This window comes from Gymnogyps californianus, chromosome 3 (assembly GCF_018139145.2).
Source record: "Gymnogyps californianus isolate 813 chromosome 3, ASM1813914v2, whole genome shotgun sequence".
Lineage (NCBI taxonomy): Eukaryota > Metazoa > Chordata > Aves > Accipitriformes > Cathartidae > Gymnogyps > Gymnogyps californianus.
The window spans coordinates 73,594,411-73,619,608 of record NC_059473.1 but is presented as its reverse complement, the minus strand read 5'-3'; the positions used below and the strand labels follow the sequence as shown (position 1 = coordinate 73,619,608).

General features: G+C 39.2%; 1 protein-coding gene across 1 annotated transcript in view; it reads right to left on the bottom strand.

Moving 5' to 3' along the window:
* FRK (fyn related Src family tyrosine kinase) overlaps positions 1-25,198 on the bottom strand; it is a 56,911-nt gene that overhangs the window by 18,066 nt on the left and 13,647 nt on the right. Inside the window, exons 3-5 of the mRNA XM_050892977.1 lie at positions 12,753-12,874; positions 4,842-5,005; positions 4,047-4,215 (exon numbers count right to left, since the gene is read on the bottom strand). Of these exons, the coding sequence (XP_050748934.1) occupies positions 4,047-4,215; positions 4,842-5,005; positions 12,753-12,874 (455 nt within the window). The remainder of the gene's footprint in view (positions 1-4,046; positions 4,216-4,841; positions 5,006-12,752; positions 12,875-25,198) is intronic.

The following is a 25,198-nucleotide window of genomic DNA, read 5'->3' as shown; positions in this document are numbered from 1 at the left end:
GATGAGAAATTAGGTCCACATTCTTACAGGTATAGTGATATACTATTGACACAAACTGTCAAAGATAGCAGAGGCAACTTCTCTCTGTGCCTCCATCTCAGGACTAGAAGACTTCTAGTTATTATCTAGTCGAGAACAAGCTGTGTTTTGATTAAATATAAATACTGTATCTCAGCAGAGAGGTGAAATGTAATGGCATATAACAGCAAAGTATTCAGACTATACGTCATCTAGGACAGATGTACACTGCAAAATAACACTCAGCAGAAAAACTCAGACTAGCAGAAGTCCCTTCTGGCTTTCAGGCCTATAAATCTATGACATACTGATTGCATTATGCTCTTCTATATTGTTTCCTATGTGATTACCTTACTTGATTAACCTGCTCCTGCTTGGTAATGAGAGCATGGTTTCATGTCACAATTTCTCTGGTGGTAAAACCATTTTAACAGAACCTTCTTTATCTCAATCCCCGATATTTGCCAGATCACTTCCAGTTTATCACATTCCTCTGTTGTTCTGATGACTTTCTTTTCCAGTGGATCTACACTGTAAAGCAGCTTAGCAAAAAAACTTTGATTTAAAATACTTCCCCTCCTCCCCCAGTGTAAAGACAACTGATTTAGATCTTTGAGCCAAGCAATAGGAGAGGATCATTTTACAGTGTGTTACACTTGAAGCCTGAAATATTGCCTATGTGAATATTGGAAGCTTCAATCATCAACGTATAACATGATGTATTTCTTGATTACTCATGAACGACTATGTTTTCCATTCACTTATCATCTTTATATTATGATGAATGAAATTACCAGACCTAGCCTTTGCTGTAACTTTATTAGTACCAAGCTAAGCACTTACTACTCAGATTAGGGTGAGGGTATTGGGGTTTTTCTTTAATTATTGAAATTTTATTCCTCATGAGTAATGATGAGAACAAGCTATGGAAAACCAATGTGCTAACTGATTACAGTAAGGCACTCCAAATGGTGAAAAACATTGTGTAGAAGAGGATGAGTCCCTAGAGAAGTATACTACAAGGTTAAATTCTTCCATTTGAGACTGTTTGAACTGTTTTTGTAGAATGAGATAGTTCACAAAGTACAGTGATAAGGGATTCAGTATTACCTATATAGTTTATCAAGATGGCTTCGAGAATCAAAGTCTTCATTCTGAGCGTCCCTAAGTGCAATGCACAACTTCCTTATCACAGTATTAGATCACAAACTCTCTGCTATCCAAGCATAGCATCCAGGTGGGGCTTGTGACTGCCCTAACTCAATATAACCCACTGTGAAATCAATGAGACTACTACTGTTGACCTTAACAGGATTCAGACTAGGGTGAAAAAAACAGAGATGGAAAAAGTATTGATTAATCAAGCCCCTTTTCCCAGCTGAACTATGATACTACAAAAAGTATCACAGTTGAAGGGGTTTCTTCCACTATACTGTGCTAGTCTGTACGTAATAACGAGCTTGCGGTGAATATTATGTTTATTCCAGTGTAAAATTTAATTTTTAGCTAACAAACCTACGGAAGAATTTTATGTGATCATTTTTATTGTTTTATAGTCTTCTGTAAGTGCATTCTTAGGATATTCTATTATTATAGAAACTGAAAAAAACTTTTCCTGCTCATGTCGCTCTAGAGGTATTGTGTTCTCTGTGTGCTTTATCAGCAAGATATTGAAAGGATACGGAATTGAAAAACAGTCAAAGAACGGATTTCCACAGATCAGTTTGGCCTTAAACACATTAAAATCTGTTCCAGATATAAAATTAACTAACTTTTCCTTTCCTGCAGGTGGAGTATTAGTAGCAGTCAGCCAGCTTATCAGCATCAAAAAGAAAAAAAATAAAAGAAAAAAAAGAAAGCAAATTGCAGCTGGAACTCGCCACTAGTGTTTCACATATTTCTGGGTAGTCTTGTCATTCTGATTCAATCCATTATTAAAATAGAAGTTTGTTTCACAGAGAACTGATAATATGTACTGTCCTCATTATACAGAAGGAAAAGCTGAATTAGAGTTTTGAAATGAGTTATTAAGAGGAGATGAAATATGATTAAGATAGCTTCCCATTTTTGCATATGCAATACCAGATAAATGTCAGCTCCACTTTCCTGCTAAAGCAAATAAGTAGAAATGTATGCATTGCAATTTGTTCAAAATCTTAATTATTTTGTTTTATGAGAAACAAGTCTTTTCCTAGAGTGCTAATTGCCACATATTTTCCTAAAGAGGAAAGAAAAAGACAATTTCTAAAAGAAAACTTAATATCACAAAAATTTAACATAGCTTAGTCTTTTTCTTCATTCTAGCTTCATTTATTTCCTTCTTTAAATATCATTTAAGAGATTTCACACTTTAATAAGGACCGTTCAGTCTTCTGCAATAAAACGGACTTGTCCAGATGTTGCATTGAATCATTAAAGGAAAGTAAACTCAGATGGACGAATTAGGTTCTTGCCTTATGGAGAAGAAAAGCAAGCATCATACTGGACTGTTTAAACAGAGGCCTAGGATGTCGGAAAAGTGAAGCAAATCTCTCTCTTTACACATCTAGACTTATTCTTCCTTTTAGCCTCATACTTGGAAAAAATATGGTTACCCCCTTGAAACAGCCCAGTAAAGATTTTCTGTAAACAATGAGACATCTAAAACATCTGAGCTACACAAAGAATCTGGTTGAGCTGTTTAACCTAAAGAAGAGAAGACCACAGAGGAACGTGATAATACTTTTCTAGGATGTAAAACACTTGTAAAGAGGAAGAAAATAATAGGTACTCTTTAGTCATGGTGTATAAGACAAGAGGTAATGGGCTTGTACTGCAGAATGAAAGATTCAGGTCAGACACAAGGAAAAGACGACTGGTTTCAGACTTGTGGTTTCAGAATTCAATAAAAATAGGCATATGGATCCCTGTCACAAAAGGTATAGGCTTAGTGGATACTGTCTTAGGAAAGGGAAATGGACAAAGAGATTTCAAGATGGTTTCTGTGTTTACTGGGTCACTAGGGAGATGCATCAGTTCAGTGAAAAAAGTATGCTGTCTTTCACATGAATTATAGAAGGTCTTTAGTCTGAGCAGTTTTTCTAATTTCAGGTAAGCAGAGAAAAAAAGGTGCTTATTTGCTTTCAATTTGCAAGTCCCAGAACACAAACAATATCCTGATACAAGACAGCCCTAAAACACATGCTTAAATTCCTCCCTGTTCAGGAGACCATTCAAGCAGGGCTCAAGCATATTGTTGTTATTCGAAATCAAAGATCTGAATCTGTTCTGCTTCCTGAAACATGATCATTAATGCCCAACACAAGCTTTTTCAATTAACCACAACTCATTATATTGTTATCTCTTTTTAAAAAACATGTATCATCCAGGCTACCTTTCTTATCTATGTGGTTCTTGCCATCTGCTGGCAGATATTTTATGTTGTCAATTTAAAATGCACAAATTACTTGAAGTTAATGAAAAATAATTAAGAAAAATGTAAAAGCTGTATTAGTAAGAAGCCTATATTATATGCAAATATTGGGTATTAATGTTTTGTATCAAATACTTTGAGAAATTTTATTCAATCAATATTAAGATTAAAGCACTTCTTAAATACAAACTTAACATAGTACATATTCTATGTTACCAAAGGAATCATTATAATATAGCATCTAATCACTAGAAGAAATTCTACAGATGACAAACCAGTAGTAAATCGATTACTTCACCTACAGATGAAATGTAGTCATTCAATTCCATAGAAGCAATATTGTACAAAAGAGATGGCCTTGCTGCGGTTGCCTTTTTATGTAATATAGATGTTGAATGAGTTCAGCTCATATGGAAACAGAAAACTGTATAAAATTGTAATTCAAAATACCAAAGAATATCTGGACCTTGAGCTTTACTAACCTTCATGTTGAAGTGCATGGATTTTAAGAATGGTTGCATATATGGATAGGGTCTCTTTTCAGCAGCATTTAAAAAATAAAGGAGCACCCTTGCTAACATTTCACATTATTAGCATTTAAGAGTAACTCACATACCTGGTTTTAATGTTTTGATTGCCACGGGGGTGGTATTATTCCACAGTCCTTCCCATACCTCACCAAACTGACCGGACCCTAATTTTTTCAACAATTTCAGAGATTGTCGGTCTATCTCCCACTGATCAACAGTTTTATACGACAAATCAAAAGTAGTAGGAATTTGTACCTGGTAAAAGAAAATAAATAATACAGTAATTGAGGCTTCTAATATTTTTTCAACAGCATATACAAGTCATTGTTAACCATGTCATGTAAAGTCGTAACTGATATAAATAATGTTTCCTTAGAGTACACACACGTGATAAAGTGAGCTGAGAATACAAAATACAGCCCACATCCTGGGTACTTTTTGTTAGAAATAAGAAATACTCTAAAGAAAATATCCTGCCATTAAAAGTAAAAATTAGAAATCATCCCTCTAGCAAGCTTTTTGAATAGTGACGTATTGCTTGCCTGAACCTTGTGGTTTTGTCTCAGTAATTATGGACAGCTAGAGTTATGAAGTTGGAGATTTCATCTCCATATACATTTATAAAAAGGTATTCATAAATCATGATTCGGCATATTTTCTCCTCCAGCCACACGATGATTTGTTCAAAATGGCATGGTGTTTTATTATTAACACGTCAGCTTCAAGAATGAAACTGTAGTGCTACCCAGAACTTCCTGAAAATAAGCAGATCATCAACATTCTGAAACGGTAGAAGCAGAGATGGGGTTCACACCTTCTGACTGATACCTGATGAGTTAGCTTACAAAAAATATGCTGCACAGTGTGGCATCCACTCTTACCTTTAGGCATGGCTTTCTGAGCACCACGCAGAGGCCATCACTGTTCTTACTATAATAGTCAACAAACTCATTCAGAGTTTTGAAAGTTTTCCTTCTGCTTAGGAAAAAGCCTCCTTCATCCAGCTTTCTGATCCTGTAGTGCTTCACAGATACACCATCAAAAACTAAGAAGATTTAAATACATTAGGTTTCCGGGAATTACAGCAGTGGTACAATATAGCTTATGGCCAAACCATCATAAGGTTCCTAAATGTATTTATGAGGACCTTATTTTAGTTTCAAAGATGACAACTATAAAAAACCTCTTTCAAACCAAAGCCCACTGTTTAGATAGCGTAACGTATCTAGTCTACCAGTCTTCAACCATTTGGGTTCGGAGATTCTTGCTTGCACCATAAGAACTGATGCAAAAATACATAAATACATCTTCTGTGAGGCAGCTCATATTTTCCATCTTTTAGGGCACCAAAACCAGCCAGGAGCATCTAATTCACAGTAATAATTTAATCAGTTTTTAATATTTCATTTATCAGTGTTAACATTCCAAATAGCAGCTGCTGGGCTGGCAGGCATTTTAGAGCAAACAGATATACTCTCCACACGGCCATGATTCCCTGAAAAGCACTCACATCTTCCATGGGTTTTATTGAGTTTTGTGCGTGTTTGGAATATGTAAAAATCAGGCCAATAATGCTCTGTTTCGAGTAGCTGATGACTCCCTTTTCATTGAATGTGTTTTATTCTAATCTGTTGTTTCCTAATCAACAAGACTTTTCTCTCCTCACCTCCTGTAGGTTATTTACCTGCATGTCATGACACCTAAAGTGTCCTTCCCTGTGACCATCAGAGCACCTTAGAGGTGTCTGAAAGAAGGCTGGGCCACTGCATGCTGGGGCTAGACCTGGACAAGCAGCAGACCAGAGATGGACAAAAAAATGCACTGTCACTCACCTAGTGTGTTATTTAAGGACTATTAGGCTTGTAATTGCCATTTCTGATGTCTCTGTCATATATGGCTTAGAGCAGTGGTCTCCAAAGCAGAGTGCGTGCAACCCAGGGAGTGCACAAGACAATCCTTTGGGGTGTGGGAAAAAAAGTATTTTTTGTACTGTTGATAAATAAAATAAATATTTCAAAAATACTGTTTATTTCATCTTTATCTCATCCTTTTTAATTTTTTTTGTGTATGTTCTATAATGTACATAATCTATCAGTATAGTAATACATGTATATAATTTACAAATGAATAAGTAAATAAACATGTATCAGGGGTGAATGCTCAAAAATCTTTATACTGGTAGGGGTGCACAATCAAAAAAGCTTGGAGACCGCTAGCTTAGAGATCTCCTTTATAAAGGAGTATCAGCAGTAGCAATGGCAGGCTGAGCGTCAGCAGAGAGGGCAGTTCTGAAGAGCTGGAAAGGGATTTAGTCGCTTATGTGGGGTGTCATTTAGCATGACACTCCATGACTGAGACATCACTGTCCATTTCCAATGGGCAATGGAGAGTTTATGTTACATACTGAAGGGTAGCTGATTTAGCTCCTACCAATGCCACGACTGTTAGCTCTAATATTAACAGCGTTCCACAGTGAACCTAGCAGGTAATGAGCAATCCTGACCATATAAAGCATAACTTAAGAGGGAAGAGGTTTAAGTAGTAGAATAAATTTTCTGCATCTCAAACAGAAGATGAATGCATCAGTGGAAGGAGTTTTTCTGATCCTAGGAATTTCAGGTGGAAAAATGCTCAGAGCTCAAGGAATGGTACCAAGCTGTAATGAGATTAAGTGAGAGACAAGTATTTGAAAGTGTGGACGGGGGTTTTTGCCACCTGTTAGAGCTGGTGTGGGAGCAAGGTGAAGGGTCACAGGCTGCCCAATTAGGGTGGGGGCCAGTGAGATTAAGAATCGAGCCAAAGAGGAGAATGGGAATCATCTAGTAGTCTGGGGAATGGCCAGAAGGAGAAACACTGGAGCAGGACTAAATTTGAAGCACCACATTTTGGAAAAAGACAAGTAGCAATAGGTAAAAAAAGGGGAGAGAAATCAGAGGGGTATCCCACCCTGCATTTAATGAAACAACGCAGTGCTTTTCCGTGATGAGCGGAGAAAGAGCTCGCAAGGGGAGGAGGATTCTCCAGTTGCCATCCTGGTCCTCATCACCCAACATTATACCTTTCCAATAGGCCAGGTGACTCCTTCCACACCCATCGATTTGGGAGATGATTACCATTGTCCCTTCTCAGGCTCCTCACACAAGACAAAAGTCTGAAAAGCAAAAGGGAGGCACAGGGGAAAGGCCTTCTGCTGTGTACCTCCCGTATACCTTTTAGTAGCCAAAATTCCAGCAAACATACTCAATTTGGTCATGTTGACTAGTGGCTACTCTTAGCTAAATAATTTAATGGAAATATTTTTCAGTCTTAGAAGCAGCCTCAGTCTGGTACATTCAAAAATCTAATTATTGAAAAAGTTGTTCTTGCTTTCCTCTGGAGATATGATAGATCCTTGATGCTGTAACACTGCATCAATTTTGGCAATGGCTTTGGTTATAATAACAGAAGAATACACAGCTACATATTGTAGGTAGAAAAAATTATAGAAAATTATTGGTTGCATGCAATTTACAAAGGTGATATAAAGTATAATTTCTCTCATGATTTCAGTGATTAAAGGAAAAAGTAAAATCTCTCCTTCCTTAAGTACTATCATGTATGATCAAATATTTTTCTACTGTACTGTGCGATTGTCATCCCAGGCCACCAGAGGGCATATAGGAGCTGTTGAAAATATTAGGGGATTTTATATCTGCCCCAGGTAATATTTTTAGAGACCCAAGAACTTACAATTCTGCATGAGGACCAGAAATGAGAATATTTGTAAATATAACTCCACAGTATAAAGATAATTACATCACACTTTTCAAATGCCATTTCTTTTTAATTTAACACCCATAATTAGTATTTTTTATTTATAAAATGCATGTATATTTTTGTGATGTATCATTTGGAAATGGGGCTGAAGCAAAATGAAGGAAAGAGTAATTCAGTAACAACAGACTGAAAATGTAATGACTTTTCCAAAGTTCACAGGAAAGTGCATCTGGCCAAATGAATTGCTATTTATGATGCACTGAATAAAAGGCTGGCAAGATGACTGTTAATCCAGTCTCAGTTGTATATCGCAAGTGGTAGTAGTTTGACTACCTGCTTTATTTATCAGCAGTATTATAATTATTACTTGTGAAGCAGCTAATATTAATGCAAAAGTTGGTTTGAAGGATGTGCTCTAATTTCTTAAATGAGCCTTGTATGAAGCCTTATGATAGGCAGTATCCAGGTCAGGCGGTGATGTGTGTGGAGAAGCTGGAGAAAATTTCTGCGCTGATACCATCTCCTCTTGTGATGAGCAGCTGAGATTAGTGCAGTATTTGACAGGGGGCTGTTTACTTGTATCCCAGGACTGAGTCTGGCTGTACAAGTCCTGCACCGTATACTCGCAGCGCTGCAGCATGGTGCGGCTCCTCTGCCCAACATGACACAGAGCACGTGTCACTCAGGGAAGAGCTAGCCATAACCCCCTCGGTGCTTCCAGTCATCCCTATGTCCACACCAGACTGCTAAACAGAACAGGATCGCAACTTCAGCTTCATACAGCTTGACAGCAGCTGGGTTTGAAGACTGCAGTGGTTTTCTCCTCAACTTGCCCTTCCCGAAAGAATCACAGCTCCCAATTAGACTTCTTGATGGTTTTGGTTTAACAGAAGCATTCTCCTTTCCCTGCTTCCCATCTTCATAAGGTTGGGCAATGCAGAAGTAGATTTTGCCACCCCAAGGATGAGAATAAAATAATTTACTACTCCTTCCCCAGGGCAGCAAAATTTATGGTGGCATCAGCAGAGTCAACTGCTTCACCAAATGAATCATGGAGCCACTAAGGCACCATTACCGCCAGTGTCCCAGCATCTCTCCTGTCAGCAGTCCTCCCCCAGCACTGGCAGTGCAGCTCTGCTGGCAGGAGCTATGCTCGGTCTCCATGCCCAGGGTGGATGTGGGAGGAGGGTGGCTTATGAGATCACCCTCACCAGCACAGAATGGGTGCAGGGACTGAACCAAAATCGTTCTCCTGCTATGGCCATGATTTTGCCACTCCTATCAGTCTGTTGCCTTAAACAATTACCTATTTTTCCCTATGCTGAAAGCCAATCTGGCCTAGAGGAAACGACACGATCTTTTTTAGGAGCATGAGAAAAAAATGGAAGAAAACACAAACGATTTACATTGTCATTTAATGCAATCAGTCTTTCAGATACCATTATTCGGTGAGGGGGGAAGTAGAGAGCCTCCTGCTATCATTGGCAATGACACTCAATTAAGCTGAGCACATCTAAATTATGGCTTTTAATTAAAAAGAGGCAATGCCTAAGATGGCACCAACATGTTTAAAATTTAATACATTTCACACCAGATGCTGGAGTCATCAACATAAAAATCTGTCGACAACATGTGCATTTTTAAAATGGGAAAACCTATTTTTAAAATGTCAAACACTTTAAAATGATAGCAACACATCTCAGTGGCCTCTCTGGTTTGATGAGCTTTCCATTTAACCATTCACAGATGAGAAAAACCTTTCTGAACATGACTTTCTGTTTTTAATTTAAATAGTCATTTATCATCTAAATCTTACAAATTGTAAGTTTTCCCATCAAGCCAAGTTAGAAGTGAAAAGTGTTATTTTAATGAAAGGTAGGGTTTATTTCTTTTTCTTTTTTTTTCCTAAGGAGATCCATTTGTCTCCCTCATTAACATTAAGTCTCTTATACATTGCCCATATGAGTATGAAATCGAGCATGAAAGTCATAAAATCAGTTTATGGGTGCTTGGGTAAAAATCTCTCTTCCTTTTCTACTTCTTTCCATTTTTAGCTTTCTTACACTTAAATGTTAGGCTGGACAGAGCATTACAATATTTTCTTAAAGACCTTGATTCTGAAAGCCAGGTTGTCACTCTTCTAGCCTTTATCATCTACTCTGGAATGAAACCAAAACAGCAATAGAAAGTAGAGCAAACCCAGTCCTACAGAGGATGGGAGTTTGGGGGTCTGTTCTTTCTGCACTGAAAAAATTGGAAACAGAATATAGGAACATATTCCAAAATATCAGGCTGTGACTTCTCCCCTGTCAGTGTATCAGCCACCATGGAGATAGAAGCCATCCAAGACCTTTTAAAAGAAATAGTTCTGAACCACTATTCCTAAAGAAAACACTGCTTTTCTGCCTCAGCTTTGAGTGTCTCATAACTCCTCCTGATGGAACAAAGAGGAGAGAGTCAGAAAAACTGCCTTCTCCATAGCATCTGGTGGACTAAACAACCTTCCTTCCAATTAATACTCCCCACAGTACAATCCACTTCATCATTTGCTTTAGAATGCACTAGCTCTCCCAAAAGTAGACATAAGTAATGAGATTATGGACATACAATGTCTAGACCATTATGTATACTATTAGGTTGGAAGCAAAAAAACTTGCAGAACACAAACAGACGCCATTCAGTCAAGCCTGTTCAGTAAGCAGCAAATAATATTTAGCTCTTCAGGATGAAGTAGCATGTCAAAGCTAAATTACGTTCAAGTCTGGGAAGCTGCTAAAAGATCTAGCAGCACTGCTAAATCATGTCATTAATATTCACTGTCTAAAGACTGCTTCAGAGTTTATTCTCTTTCTTTGCCTAAAAGAGCACAAATGTTTAATAAATCTGAGATGGCACATATATACATGCATACATGCTCAGAGGACAACCCATGTTTGTGCATGAAGGAGGGCTGGCTCCTGTAGCTGGAGCCTTGCCTCCACGTATACTATGTTCTTCAGTACCGCTCTTCCCTTCCTTCATCAAACCAACCAGCATGGAAGAAATCCACACTGATGGTTTCATATTGCTGTTATCAGCCATCATCAAGTCTCCCGTTCCCGAATAAGCTTATACAGAAACCTGAAAAATGTCTACCACAAGCTTTTATAATTGAATCAAATATACTAAATCAGACAGAATATAGTTTCTATCCATGATTTGTAAGGAAAAAATTAAACAGCAGCATCAAGGGATGATCTCATCCTGCCACAAATGCTGGCCTAATATTTGTTTTCATTCACTTGGATTTTTCTCTGCAGTACTTCATAGTTTAAGTAAGGTACTGCTGCCTTCCTGTTAGAGAAGTAGTCAGGATGCAGGGTAAAGAATTAAGGTTTTGAATCTTTCCTAGAAGGCTACAGCTGGAGAATAATAAAAAGAAATTGCATTTCCACCCCTAGGTGCACAAGCACAAGATTTTTCATTGATTTTTAGTAAGGTGTCATGTATTCACGTGCCAACATTAAACAGATAATACAGGCCTATCTATCCTTCCCTGCGTAACATCACGCTGTTATCAGTTTAGCCCAGTCCTTGGATGAAATCAGTTCACTGATGAAGAACACTTGAAGGAAGCTGAAACCATGTAAGACAGGGATAAGTTGGCATATAGAGGGGAAGCATTTTGAAAGGTCTGCAGCTGTAATACAGTCTTTGGATAAAAGGGTGCATGCACAGGGGTCAGTTCTGTCACAGTTCAGGAGCAGTCTGATTCCTTGCTGATGTTAGTTTTCTTATCAGCGCTTCTTGGCAAGAACAAACTTCCCTGAGGGCAAACTGAAGACTATAGAAGCAACTCTCTCAGAACTGTAAATATCATATTTATTTCATAAACTTCCCTGTATTTCACTCCATGGGCAACATATATTTCTTTGTCTTGGCGATAAAAAGCAACCCTCCCATTACCACAAGACATTGCAGGTATATACCCTTTCCTTATGATTTGGAAAGAGAAACCAAGAGCATGTCAAAAGTTCATTAAGCTGCTTAATGTGTTTCTGTGCAATGCTCAGAAGGTGACTGACACATAAACATCCAGGCAGAAGAGGAGTCAATATGAAAGAATCTGGTTATGCACAAGGTGCCTCTCATTTTGCTGACGTAATTCTGCACGTGACAACTCACAGTTTATTCACAAACATCAAGAGTCTTTACTGGCGTATGGAATTATATAGGTAGAGCACATCAGGAAGTTTGAGTGTATAGCCCTGTTGTCTCAGGGACAACATTATACTCTTGACTCACACTTTTATGACAAGTTTGATAGAACGGAAAACAACCAATGAACGATCACATTTACTGTCTAATATGGCAAGTATATGATATGAAAAGGATGACGTACATATATCTAAGTAAAATTATTATCAAATAAGTTATTATTTGTAATTAGTAATTTGTAATTATTTGATAGTCTTTCAGATTCAAATAAAGGACTTTAAATAAATTTCAAAACCCATCATCATCATAAATCTAACTTTTTACTGATGTTTACAACTAACTTTTCAATGAAATATGACTGATTGTAAAGTACAGCTTTGAAGATCTTCCTATCATTTTGCCCCTGAAAACAAATAAATATAAACCTAGGGGTGTGCTCTAGCAGAAATCTCATTTTCTTAAACTGCAGATATCTGCCAACATGGTTTAATTTTTATTTTGTGCACTAATCAGAACAGTAGTGTACAACTGTAATGTATTTTTTGGCATTTTAATCATGAAAAAAGTTTCTATTTTAAGGCAGCTGGCACACTGGAAGTACTAAGCATAAGAAAGTTAATTTCTGTTCTGAGTATATTAATAAACAAAGCCTATAAAATAAATGTTAGTAAAAACTCAAATTACTCTTGTCAAGTTTTCTTTATATACCTCCTAGAAAAGAAATATTATTAACTTAATTTCATTTTCATGCCCACAGTTTATCGTTCTCAAAAATGAAAAAGTCCAGATCACCTGAGAAATTTTTAAAACATTGCTTAAGATGAAAAACTAGAATATACCTGAAAGTGAGTATTCGCCTTTTAGACTTTCGCTTTCTCGTATTAGGAAGGTTCCTGCCTGGTTTCCAGGGTATGACAGTTGTCTCTCCGCATCTGCTCGTTTGATTGGGCCAAAAAACCATCTGAACAAATAAAAAACATTAATTTTACCAGTCAGTGAAACATAACAGGAAGACAATTTAGCTTTTATAAACATGCTGCATATTTACTAAAAGATAATCTGTGCTATGCTAATTAAATTCCAATAGCATCAGGGAAAAAAGCCAACAAGAACTACACAACAAATTTATTGCTAAGAAAATATTGCTTACACTTTTGAGTGAAATCTGGATTTTACTGCTGATGGAAAGTCCTACTGATTTCAAGGGAATGAGAATTCAGAAGTGACAGATTGGTCTTGTCCCAGGAAAAATTCACCGAGAAATTTTGCCAAGGCTACCATGGCAGAAATTGATGCCAAGTCCATTGATGGCACTTGAACTATGTAGAGGTGCAGGTATGTGCTAACATCCCGACATCTTAAAAGTCAAAAGATCCCAAAACTGCAGAAGGGCTCTCGGGTTCCAAGATGTAAACCACCCTGCAGCCTTCCCCATTCCACTGCCATGTCAATATCTCAAATGAGTTACTGGCAATTTTTCACCTCTTCTGTTGTTAGACAAAAAACCCCAGTATGTCCCTCAAGTCACTGCAAACATCTCAACATCCATGTTCTGTGAAAATCTACTCCTATCTATGCCTTTTAAAACATATTTTTCATCTCTTACTAAACCCTGTAGTTTACAAGGACTTGTTCAAGCAACAGTTTTAATTTGCTCCTCTGAAGGTACTATTTAGCTCTTTTGCTGCTTTGTGCTGAGTGTAAATTAAATGGAAATAAGACTGAGATGAGTCAGCATTTTCAACTGGGGCAGCATTCAGCTTCCATCCAACAAACATACAAAGTTCTTTCCAAGATTAGCTCCACCCCTTATTTGAAGCAAATGGTGATAAAAAGTTAACAGAAATATGCCATTACTCATAGGAGAACTCCTTTTAAATTAATCATAGCTAAACCTATTATGCAAACTTTTAAGATAAATCAACGTATCGCACCACATGCAAGTTGCCTATTCAGTTAACTACTTGATTTGTCAATTACTAGTGAAAAGTACAGAAGGAGTCATCAACAAACTACTTTAGTATCTGTAAGGCTTGTAATCATCAAGAGGAATGGAGGAAATAAATGAGAACATTGGGTGACACCGTGGCTGAGCAAGCATGAGGAATGAAAAATGGTTTTGTATGAATAAAGAGCAAATAAAAAAAGGCAAATACAGATGGCGGTAACCCACACTGAATATGCTTTGTTAACGAACGAAAATGAAATCCAGATATTCCAGACTGCATTCCTGTTCTCTGACTTGAAGATGATTTGGATAAAATAGGCCTTGATACATATTTGGCAAGGAAAGGAATCTCATTAGAAAGCTGGAATGTGTTAGTAATAATCTTAATTACTTAAATGTGTTCATGAATTCAACTAATTAATTAAATTAATTCATTAATTAGACTGTAGAAAACTAAGTAATCAATAAATGTTCAAATCCTTGACTGAGGTTCTTGTCAAAGGAATGAGAGGATAGAGTACAAGTTCAACTCTATTCAAGTCCCAAAGAAAATTTGTCTGCCCTAAAAACTGAATTAGAATCTTTCTGAAATGTCTAAATACACTTGCTCTGAGAATAACGTCTGAAGACTAACAAACTATATGGTCTGAAAAAGATTTGAACTGGTATTTTTCTCCTTGAACTGTAAGATATCACTTAGTAATGTCCAAACCGACTGCTTCTCATAAGAGTGAGGTGTTCTCATAAGAAGAGGTGTTTAATTTTGTGTCTCTTTTCTTCATGGGTTAAGAGGATAGCATCCTTTCAAAAGGATTTCATGTTGTACCAAAGCCAAAAGAGCTTCCAATGCATTGTTAGCAAGGTTGAATTTTATGTTCAGGATAGTCAAAACTATAGTCTTTACATGACCCAGTATTTGTACATACACTGCTAATAACTCAAATTGCTAAAGCTGAAGACAAGAGCAGTAAGACAATGTATGTAACGAGGAAATTGTTGGTTTATTTGGGAAATACAATTTAAAATAGTATTACACTTGTGTATGTAAAATCATGTCTACAATATGGACTACAATTTTGGAAAAAAAAACATAAGTGCATATTGTATTTAGGCATAAGTGTCTGTTCCTTTAACTTCAAAATATTTCAAATGATATGTTTATTTTTATTAGGTTGGAAAAACTTCATTTAAATCAATATGAATTTACCATTGAACGTTATATGGAGGATATGTAATATGTAGGTTCTGACTCCAGATAAACTTAGCAGTTAAAAAGATTCTGACTTACAAAATAAGATAATTACAGCAACACTGTTTGAGAAAGTAAGTGTAACTGAAGCAATTATTATGGAGAGTGAAAAGTGGACACATATTGTATATTACCTTATTTGCCTGACTTTATATGATCTGATTAAAATGTTTCAGAAAAATATAATGAAAATTACTTTTAATAGCACTTGAATATGGGATTTTTAGTTCAAAGTCATTGAGTTTGCAATAATAATCATACAGTACCAAAAGCAATACTGGTTGTGAAAAAATAACCCCTTAACCTCAAAACAAATAATTTAATCTGTTATTCACTTTTTGTTAACAAAAGTACATCTGAATTTAAAGTACTATTTTCATTATAAATGGAAGTTTAAATTCCTTTTATAAAGCATGAAGGGCTTATTTCAATTTCTAGCGATTGAACTTATGCTTCAAAAAGCTTAATATTTTACTTCATCCAAAAGTGTGTATCTTAGAGGAAAAAGTACTCTAAAGAGTAATAATGAATCAAAGTAATTGCTCAACATGAGATATTGTTCTGCAGGATAGGAAGGTCAGACCAAAACAACACCCAATCCTTAGTAAATCTATTTGTGTTTTATAGCTCAAAGATAGATGAATGTTTTGAAACAGAACACTTGGAAAAACAGAACTAAAACATAAAGCACTATCCATTGCACAAGTTACTTAACCAGCACTTTCTCTGACTTCAGTGTGTTATACTGGCACTAGACAGTTCAGGAGAAAGTTGAATTAGCAATTCATACACAGTTTCGCTCTGAACTTCAGCTCTCAGCCAGATCAATTTGGGTCACAACTGTCAATGCAGGATCAGTAGATTACCAGGTATGGCACAAATGAGTGCATTCAGACTTGGCCATAAGTTTCCATTTCTAGCAGGAGCTGTCTGGTTAGCACAGCAATAGTGCTCTTCTGTCAGTGAGACCCAGGAACATGCTTTCTTGGCCAGCACTGCGTCCAACACCCCAACTCCCTTTTCAGTGTAGGATGCCAGATCTGCTTTTTGGTGATTCTTTCTAGCAGCTTCCTCAAAGTCCCTTGTTTCCACCATCAATCATAGCTCTCAGGAATCCCTTCATTAAAAATTCCAGGCTACTTCCAGGTCATTTCTGGCCGCCGTATGTAAGAGGACTTTGGGGACAGAAAAGATGACCTTCATGTAGGTCCATAACAAACACAGTCCTTACTTGGTGCAGATGATGCCTAATACTAGAATACCAGTGAGGTTTGTTGTGGTTATTCAGAGCGTAGTAATCCCATCTCTATTGGCCATCAATTCCACTGGCAGGTTTTTGATCACAGGATCATCATTATGGATCATAGCAGGCTTTGTCATCGGATGTTCCCTGACTGTGACAGTATCACTGCTGAGACCCGTACTCCTATCCTATGATCCTTTTCTTCCAGCAAAAGAAAGGCTATATCTTCATCAAGCTGAATGCTGGTGATTATACTCAAAGGGCAAATTTTTTAAGAAACAGAGATCATGTCACCTACGCTTACTCCTGCCTCCCCATTCAGTCCAGCTTGAATTAAAATGGAGTCATGAGTTCAACAGAAGTTGATGGTGTTAACTGGCTTCATCACTGCCTTTGCTCAGAAGCCCTCTGTCCTCCAGGGTGCAATGCACTGCTGATCTCCGTCTAAATGTCAAAACCCCATTTACCTGGCTCTGCTTTGTGTCTCCCTGTGATTTGCTACATAAAAATCCACTAAAATAAAAATAGTTACTTCTACTTCTGCACTTTTTTTTCATATGGCAGGAAGATATGGCAGGAACTTCTAAGCTGGAAAGTAGAAGTGAGGAAGAGTAACATGGGCCAAGGGTTATTGCATGCCGCATAGCTGCTGACAGAATCACTAAAGCAAAGAAAGATAGGGAGGCAAAGTTCTGCAATGCTGTACCACTGGTAAAGTTTCCAGTGCCTGGCAATATGCCTAGAAGAAGACAAAACCCCAGTGGAAAAACAAAAACCACAAATATCCCCACCCAAAAGAGTATGCAAAATGAGTTTTCTTCCTTCTGTTCCCTCTCATTAATGCAATATCCCCTTCTGATCATATCAGTGCAATGCACTCATTCGAGGTAGAGACTGAAGATTTAACAGAAGATCTCAACTCATCTGGGAACTACAGGGTCTTTTTCTCTCCTGAAATTAACTCTATCCAACACTCAAATGCAAACAAAAGGATTCCCAGCCATGTTCCAGATGAAAAAGCTCTCAGGGGAAAGATTTTTTTGGCAGCCTACCATTCCTTGGACAGCCCTTTTACACACACACACACACACACTTACACTGGAGCTCTATGCTTGGTCTCTCTTAAATCCCTGATACCCTAACTCCTGACTCTAATGCAAGGTGTGTGCTGAGCTTTAGCCAAAGCCTCCCAGTCATGGGCCAGATGAAACACTTCTTGGGAGACAAGTCTTTTCTTGGGCAGACCCCTGCAGCTTTATTCAAACTGGAGCTCTAAGGTTTGTCACCCTCCTAACCCTAAAACTAATCCAACCCCTACCACTAATCCTAGACCTGGTTTGAACCTTAGCCTAAAAGCTGTTTTTTGCAACTTTGATCTTCCTTGGGCAGTCCCTTAGCAGCCATAGTCACATTGGAACTCTAGTACTCATCTCTCCCCTAATCCTAACCGTAGGCATGGGCTGACCTCTGCCAAAGATCCTCAGTCATGTTAAATGAACAAGCAACAAGGCATGGGCCAAATGCCATGGAGGAGGACCCCTTGGCACGAGCCTGACACAAAAGTTCTAAGGGGGCAAACCTTTCTGCAGCCTCAACCTTCCTCGTGTGGCCACTGTGCCACTCCCCTCCAGCAGGAGCTCTAGTATATTCCTTTCTCTGAACCCAGCCTCTTGCTTTTGCATTGGAGGACCCACAGCCAAAGACACCCAACCATGGTCAAGGCGAAAAATTTGTTACTGGAGAAACTTTTTGACAGCATAGCCTTTCCTTGGGCAGTCCCTTTGCAGCCGTACTACAACAGCAACTCTAAACTCATGATTAAGGACTCTGTGTGCATCCTCCGTTGGGATGTGGGTAACATCTTCACCAACAAGCCAAACATCAACTCTGAATTAACAGCTACGATCTTTGGCTTTCTTGGAAATTTCAGCAGATCCTTCACTGCTCTTTTGTTATCCATACTGAAGACCAGCAGAGAAAATGATGTGGAAGTTCTAACTATGTCACCCATTTCCATTAGGGCTCACCAGAGCACAGCTTCCCACTTTTATCCTCTACCTTTACTTAGATTTAATACGTATAGGAGCAAAGTCAGAATTAGATCCACAACATCATACCTGAAGTCACTGAATTTTTTTTCATAACTAGCTGTAGCTGGGATAAGGGGGGATTATTTCAGTTTCTCATTCAAGTTGCAGGACACTGGAGGTAAGATAAGGCTAAAGGCAGAGGTCTGTGACATAGTCTCAATTCTGTGAATGTCCAACTAAAAGGGAAAATCCTGAGGGCTGAGTCAGCAGTAAGGTACAGCCACAAATAGAAACCGTGATAATTACAATAGGAATGAGGGGGGAGGAAAGGGGAGAAAAATTGCTGAGAAGGACTACATGGCAAGGTCATTCAAAGGTGTGGAGGGATGAGGCCCTCTATAGACAGATAGGAGCAGCCTCACATTCACAAGCCCTGGTGCTTATGGGGGACTTGAACCACCACGATAACTGTTGGAGAGACAACACAGCAGGGCATAAGCAATCCAGGAGATTCCTGGAATGCATTGATGACAACTTCCTTCTCCAAGTGAGAGAGGAGCCAACGAAGAGAGGTGCTATGCTGGACCTCGTTCTCACCAACAAGGAGGGGCTGGTGGGGAATGTGAAGCTCAAGGGCAGCCTTGGCTGCAGTGACCATGAAATGGTGGAGTTCAAGATCCTTAGGGCAGCAAGGAGGGTACACAGCAAGCTCGCTACCCTGGACTTCAGGAGAGCAGACTTTGGCCTCTTCAGGGATCTGCTTCATAGAGTACCATGGGATAAAGTCCTGGAGGGAAGAGGGGCCCAAGAAAGATGGTGAATATTCAAGGATCGTCTCCTCCAAGCTCAGGAGCGATGCATCCCAACAAAGAGGAAGTAAGGCAAAAATGCCAGGAGGCCTGCATGGATGAACAAGAAGCTTCTGGGACAAACTCAAACACAAAAAGGAAGCCTACAGAGGGTGGAAGCAAGGACAGGTAGCTTGGGAGGAATACCGAGAAATTGTCCAAGCAGCCAGGGATCAGGTTAGGAAAGCTAAAGCCCTGACAGAATTAAATCTGGCCAGGGAAGTCAAGGGCAACAAGAAAAGCTTCTATAGGTACATTGCTGATAAAAGGAAGACTAGGGAAAATGTGGGCCCTCTCTGGAAGAAAACGGGAGATCTGGTAACTCGGGATATAGAGAAGACCAAAGTACTCAACAACTTTTTTGCCTCAGTCTTCACTGGCAAGTGCTCCAGCCACGCTGCCCGAGTTGCAGAAGGCAAAGGCAGGGACTGGGAGAAGGAAGAACCACCCACAGTAGGAGAAGATCAGGTTCCAGACCATTTAAGGAACCTGAAGGTGCACAAGTCCATGGGACCTGATGAGATGCATCCATGGGTCCTGAGGCAACTGGCAGATGAAGTGGCTAAGCCACTATCCATCATATTTGAGAAGTCATGGCAGCCCGGTGAAGTTCCCACTGACTGGAAAATGGGGAAATATAACTCCCATTTTTAAAAAGGGAAAAAAGGAAGACCCAGGGAACTACAGGCCAGTCAGTCTCACCTCTGTGCCCAGCAAGATCATGGAGCGGATCCTCCTGGAAACTACGCTAAGGCACATGGAAAATAAGGAGGTGATTGGTGACAGCCAACATGGCTTCACTAAGGGCAAATTGTGCCTCACAAACTTGGTGGGGTTATGGCGTTAGTGGATAAGGGAAGAGCAACGGACGTCATCTGCCTGGACTTGTGTAAAGCATTTGACACTGTCCCGCATGACATCCTTGTCTCTAAATTGGAGAGACATGGATTTGACGGATGGACCACTGGGTGGATAAGGAATTGGCTGGATGGTCACACTCAAAGAGTTGTGGTCAATGGCTCAATGTCCAAGTGGAGAGCAGTGACGAGTGGTGTTCCTCAGGGGTCAGTATTGGGACTGGCGCTGTTTAATGTCTTTGTCGGTCACATGGACAGGGGGATTGAGTGCACCCTCAGCAAGTTTGCTGACAACACCAAGCTGTGCAGTTCGGTCAACACACTGGAGGGAAGGGATACCATCCAGAGGGACCTTGACATGCTTGAGAAGTGGGCCCATGCAAGCCTCATGAAGTTCAACAAGGCCAAGTGCAAGGTCCTGCACATGGGTCGGGGCAATCCCAAGCACAAATACAGGCTGGGTGATGAGTGGATTGAGAGCAGCCCTGAGGAGAAGGACTTGGGGGTATTAGTGGATGAAAAACTGAATATGAATCAGGAATGTGCACTCACAGCCCAGAAAGCCAATCACATCCTGGGCTGCATCAAAAGAAGCGTAACCAGCAGGTCGAGGGAGGTGATTCTCCCCCTCTACTCCGCTCTCGTGAGACCCCACCTGGAGTACTGCATTCAGCTCTGGGGCCTCCAACATTAAAAAGACATGGACCTGTTGGAGCGAGTCCAGAGGAGGGCCACAAAGATGATCAGAGGGCTGGACCACCTCCCCTATGAAGACAGGCTGAGAGAGTTGGGGTTGTTCAGCCTGGAGAAGAGAAGGCTTTGGGGAGACCTTATAGCAGCCTTCCAGTACTAAAGGGGGCCTACAAGAGAGCAGGAGAGGGACTTCTTACAAGGGCATGTAGTGATAGGACAAGGGGTAATAGCTTTAAACTGAAAGAGGGTAGATTTAGATTAGATGTAAGGAAGAAATTCTTCACTATGAGGGTGGTGAGGCACTGGAACTGGTTGCCCAGAGAGGTTGTGGATGCCCCATCCCTGAAAGTGTTCAAGGCCAGGTTGGATGGGGCTTTGAGCAACCTGATCTAGTGGAAGGTGCCCTTGCCCATGGCAGGGGGGTTGGAACTAGATGATCTTTAAAGTCCCTTCCAACCCACACCATTCTATGATTCTATGATAACAGAAGAAATAGCAGGAAATCAGTCACATGAAATTTATTTTCAAAAATAACTGAAGACATTAAAATGGACAGCATGATCCTATCCTGGATCAGCACTTTGTGGCATGAGGGCATCTCACTTCTCATTTTTCATAAGTGCTGGCAACTGGGATTTACCCTTTCAGGTTAGAGTAAATCTCATGAGACCGCTAAATCTCAGCAGCTGGGAGGGTTTGTTGCAATTCCTGTGGTTCCCAACCAGAGGTCTTCATTATGGAAGAAATGATGACAAACAGGTTAGCTGGCCCTCCAGAAGATTAACTGGAGTGTGTTAACTGTGTCTGTAGTACTAGGCTATGAGGAGAAGAAAAGGTTTCTTAGACTGAGAAGAGCAAAGAATTACTGCAATTAGAGCAAAAGTCTTGGATGAGGACAATGAAAAATAGATGCTATATATATTGAAACCAAATATATCCCAGTTTCTTCTGGAATGCAGAAAGCTTGTGCAATAGCTAAAACAAATAAAGCTTTAACAGTATATAAAGTTTACATTTTAAATGCCTCAAAATCTACAGTCATAGAAAGCTGTAACTGCTAAGTCAAGAACTCCCAAGTTAAGAGATGTCAATATTAATATTGATTTCATGGCATCAACTCAGCCATTTTCAGGAAAACCCAGTATGATACCATCTTTAATTACATGGCCACATCCAGTGCTTCCTACCGCATTAATATGAATGCTGTTCACTGAATAGTTACCCTCTATTTTGTTTTGTCATTGCGTAGACAGTTTATTTACTGTACATTGTTTAGTCTCTGCTCTCAATACAAGTTATAAAATTACATGAATGGCTAATTTCCTAGCAGCCTCTATTATAGTGTTCATGACTATAATATCTGAATGCTTTACGAACATTCATTAATTTCTTTTTGTGGCACTTATGCTTGTAAAATATTTTTTACAGCGGAGAAACATCACAGAAAGGGACTAAGGCAGTAAGACATTATTATAAGCATTTTCTACTAATTTTGGATGTCCAATTTGAAATGCCTAGGGCCTACCTTTCAGGGAATTTAGCATTGTGCAGTATGTAGTAGTTTATTCGGAGAGCAATAGCTGCTAACTTCTGTGCCACAGAAGACAAGGAAAGATGCATGGAAAGCTAAAGAGACAGAGAAACAGAGACAGAGAGATCCTCCAGGGTCTTATTCAATTACTTTCATCATATGACCATCCTGTGATCACTGCCCTTACTCAGCACATGGAAACCTGAACAGGCTTGTGTGCGCCACTCTTCACTGCCGTCATCCGTGCAGGACAAAGAGGGCTGCTGAGCCAGCTTTTAATCCATGCCAGGTTTGCAGTCTGCTGTGGGTAAACAGTAGTGCAGAAGCAGGGACAGAAGTTTACCAATGGTGCCACCAGCACGTCCTCTCTGTGCTGAGAGGGAGGCTCCAAGCACTTGCTGGGTTTTCCCAAAGTATCAAAAATATAGAATGCATCTGTCAAATTCTAATGAATATGTTCGGTTACCACATGTAAAGTACAGTTTTCTTTTCAAAGGCTTGGTTAGTTTGAAGCAAAGTTTTCTTAGATAGCAAAAAAGCACACACTTTTAATATAGTAATCTCCCCTACCAAATATCAAGCCCTTCCTCCAAAGTACATGCACAAAGGATTTCTCGTAGTGTTCTGAGCCACTTTTTTTGCTTTCAGGGAGAGAAAGAGGCAGCCTGTGCCTGGTATCAACCCTGGAAAATTCACATCCAATCAGGTAAAGCCTGGAAAAATTATAAGCAACTAAACAAGCTCTTCTGATAGAAAATATTAGGCTGCCTTAATTATAAGACTAATGAAGTAATATAATTTCTCCAAGAGCTGACATTTCAAGAAATCAGGAAATATCACTGCAAAGATGAGACTTCCAGATATAATATAGTTAAGAAACAGATGTGCTTTACAAATGATGAACTGTGTGCGTGAAGGAGAGCGTGGGAGATGAGCACTGGCTGCTTCAATTTTCCCTTTATAGTCTACAGTGAACCCGATTATGGCGTTGGAAAAAAAAGACAACAGAAAAATCTGTAGTCAGGCTAAACCATGAAGATATAAACTTGCAAAAGATTCCTTTCATGAGCATTTTCAAAAACACAAGCCTTCCCAGATATGGCACAAGAGTCTACATAGTCAAAGGTCCAGGATTACTCTAGGGCTTGCAGACTTTCACTGTGCAGAGGCTGGAAAACCTAAGAGGGGGTTTCAGGTTCCTTGGAAACAGAGCCCCTCCTCCTTCCTTCCTTCTACAGGCTTTCCTGGGATTGTTTTTAATGCTGTCTGTCTCTCATTGTCATTTATTATCAGATACTGAAGGAGGCATGGGACAAGGACAAAATTTAAGAGGAAGGAATTTAAAGCTAATGATAAAGGAATGCATAGGACACTGCAGGAGGGAGAGAGAAAACAGGACAGTAAAAATTCAAAGCAGAGAGGACAGTAGAATATTATCAAGTGGATGGAGGGAGAGAAGGGAGAAAGTCAGAGCTAACAGGCAACAATGAAGAGAAAATAAAGACAAGACAAAACTGAGGACTGCATTTATTGCCCAAGGGCGATAACCTGCTGCCGCCGGAGCTGCTGCACCTGCTCAGCAAATGCTGGTTTCCAGCTTATCCTGCTCCCACAGGGCATGTGTCTTTGGCAGCGATTTCAGTCCTACTTGGGGAAACAATTTCACAGACTAACTCTCACTGTAAGGATTGCTCTCTACAGATCTTCTCCCTTTCCCTTTCTTAGTTCATCACACCACTCATGTTTGTACTTGCCGAGAGAATACTTTAACATTCATTTTCATCATATATTTATTGACTATAGGTCACCGCTAAATGTACTGGTTTAAACCTTACTCATCAAAGTACCAATAGCAACAAGTGTGTCAGATGAAGCCTTTAAAAGTGTTTAGGTAACAACAGCCATCTGTATCTACATAAGTAAATCAGTTAAAATCTTAACACACTGCAGAAAGTACCTGACATGGAAAATACTTGAAATAAAAAAATCATTTAAAATGTACTTGTATAGTGACACAGCTCAGTTCTGATTACTTATTTACCATAATCAGAAACTAGTTTCCTCCAAGGGAAACTAGAAATTCAGGTTTTCAGGGACGGTTATGTAGGGCACCACACTTAACCTTTCGCAACCACAATGAATTTGCCTCATGCGTAAAGATCTGAGTCATGCATATTGCTCGAATTTTTGTTGTTGAATAACTTATCACAAACTAAAATGAAGACTATCCGCATGCACTGTGTGTGGGACCTGGAGCTTCTGAGTCTTTTCACAATGACAGTGGGTGGAATAAGTCTGTTTTTCTTTCCACGGGGGAAAACATAGAACATGTGAATAGTTGTGAAAAACTAAAGGCTCATTTCTACACTATGTAAGTGGCAGAGATCTATCAAAATGACAGAGCAGAGCATTAGTTTACGTTATGTATGTATGTAGAAGTCTGCCTGTATGTTTGAAAGTGACAGCCTGTCTGTAGCAACACACTGTAAGTTCCACTGTATTTTCCATATTTCAAGATCAACAGTGTGATTTTTCTTTAAATAACCATTACAATGCGAAATACGCAGTTTTGGAAAATAACAGATCCCATTTTGCTCTTGGCTTTTGGATAACATTTTGTTAATGTTCTTGTCAACAGATCATAGCTGACTGGCTGGCGTTTTTCCATAAATACTAAATTTATGTTAGACTTGAGAGAGTTTTTCTGGTGCGATGGCAGAATATACGACGTGATAATGGAAGAGATATAAAAGCAAAAAAAGGGAAAGAAAATTAAGTTATACTTCTCCATATGTCATCTAAACAAAATATTATAGCTTAACTTGTAAAGGTACTCAATGTGAAAAATTTTCAAATTTAAAGGGTTTTTTATTTCTGTTTTCAAAT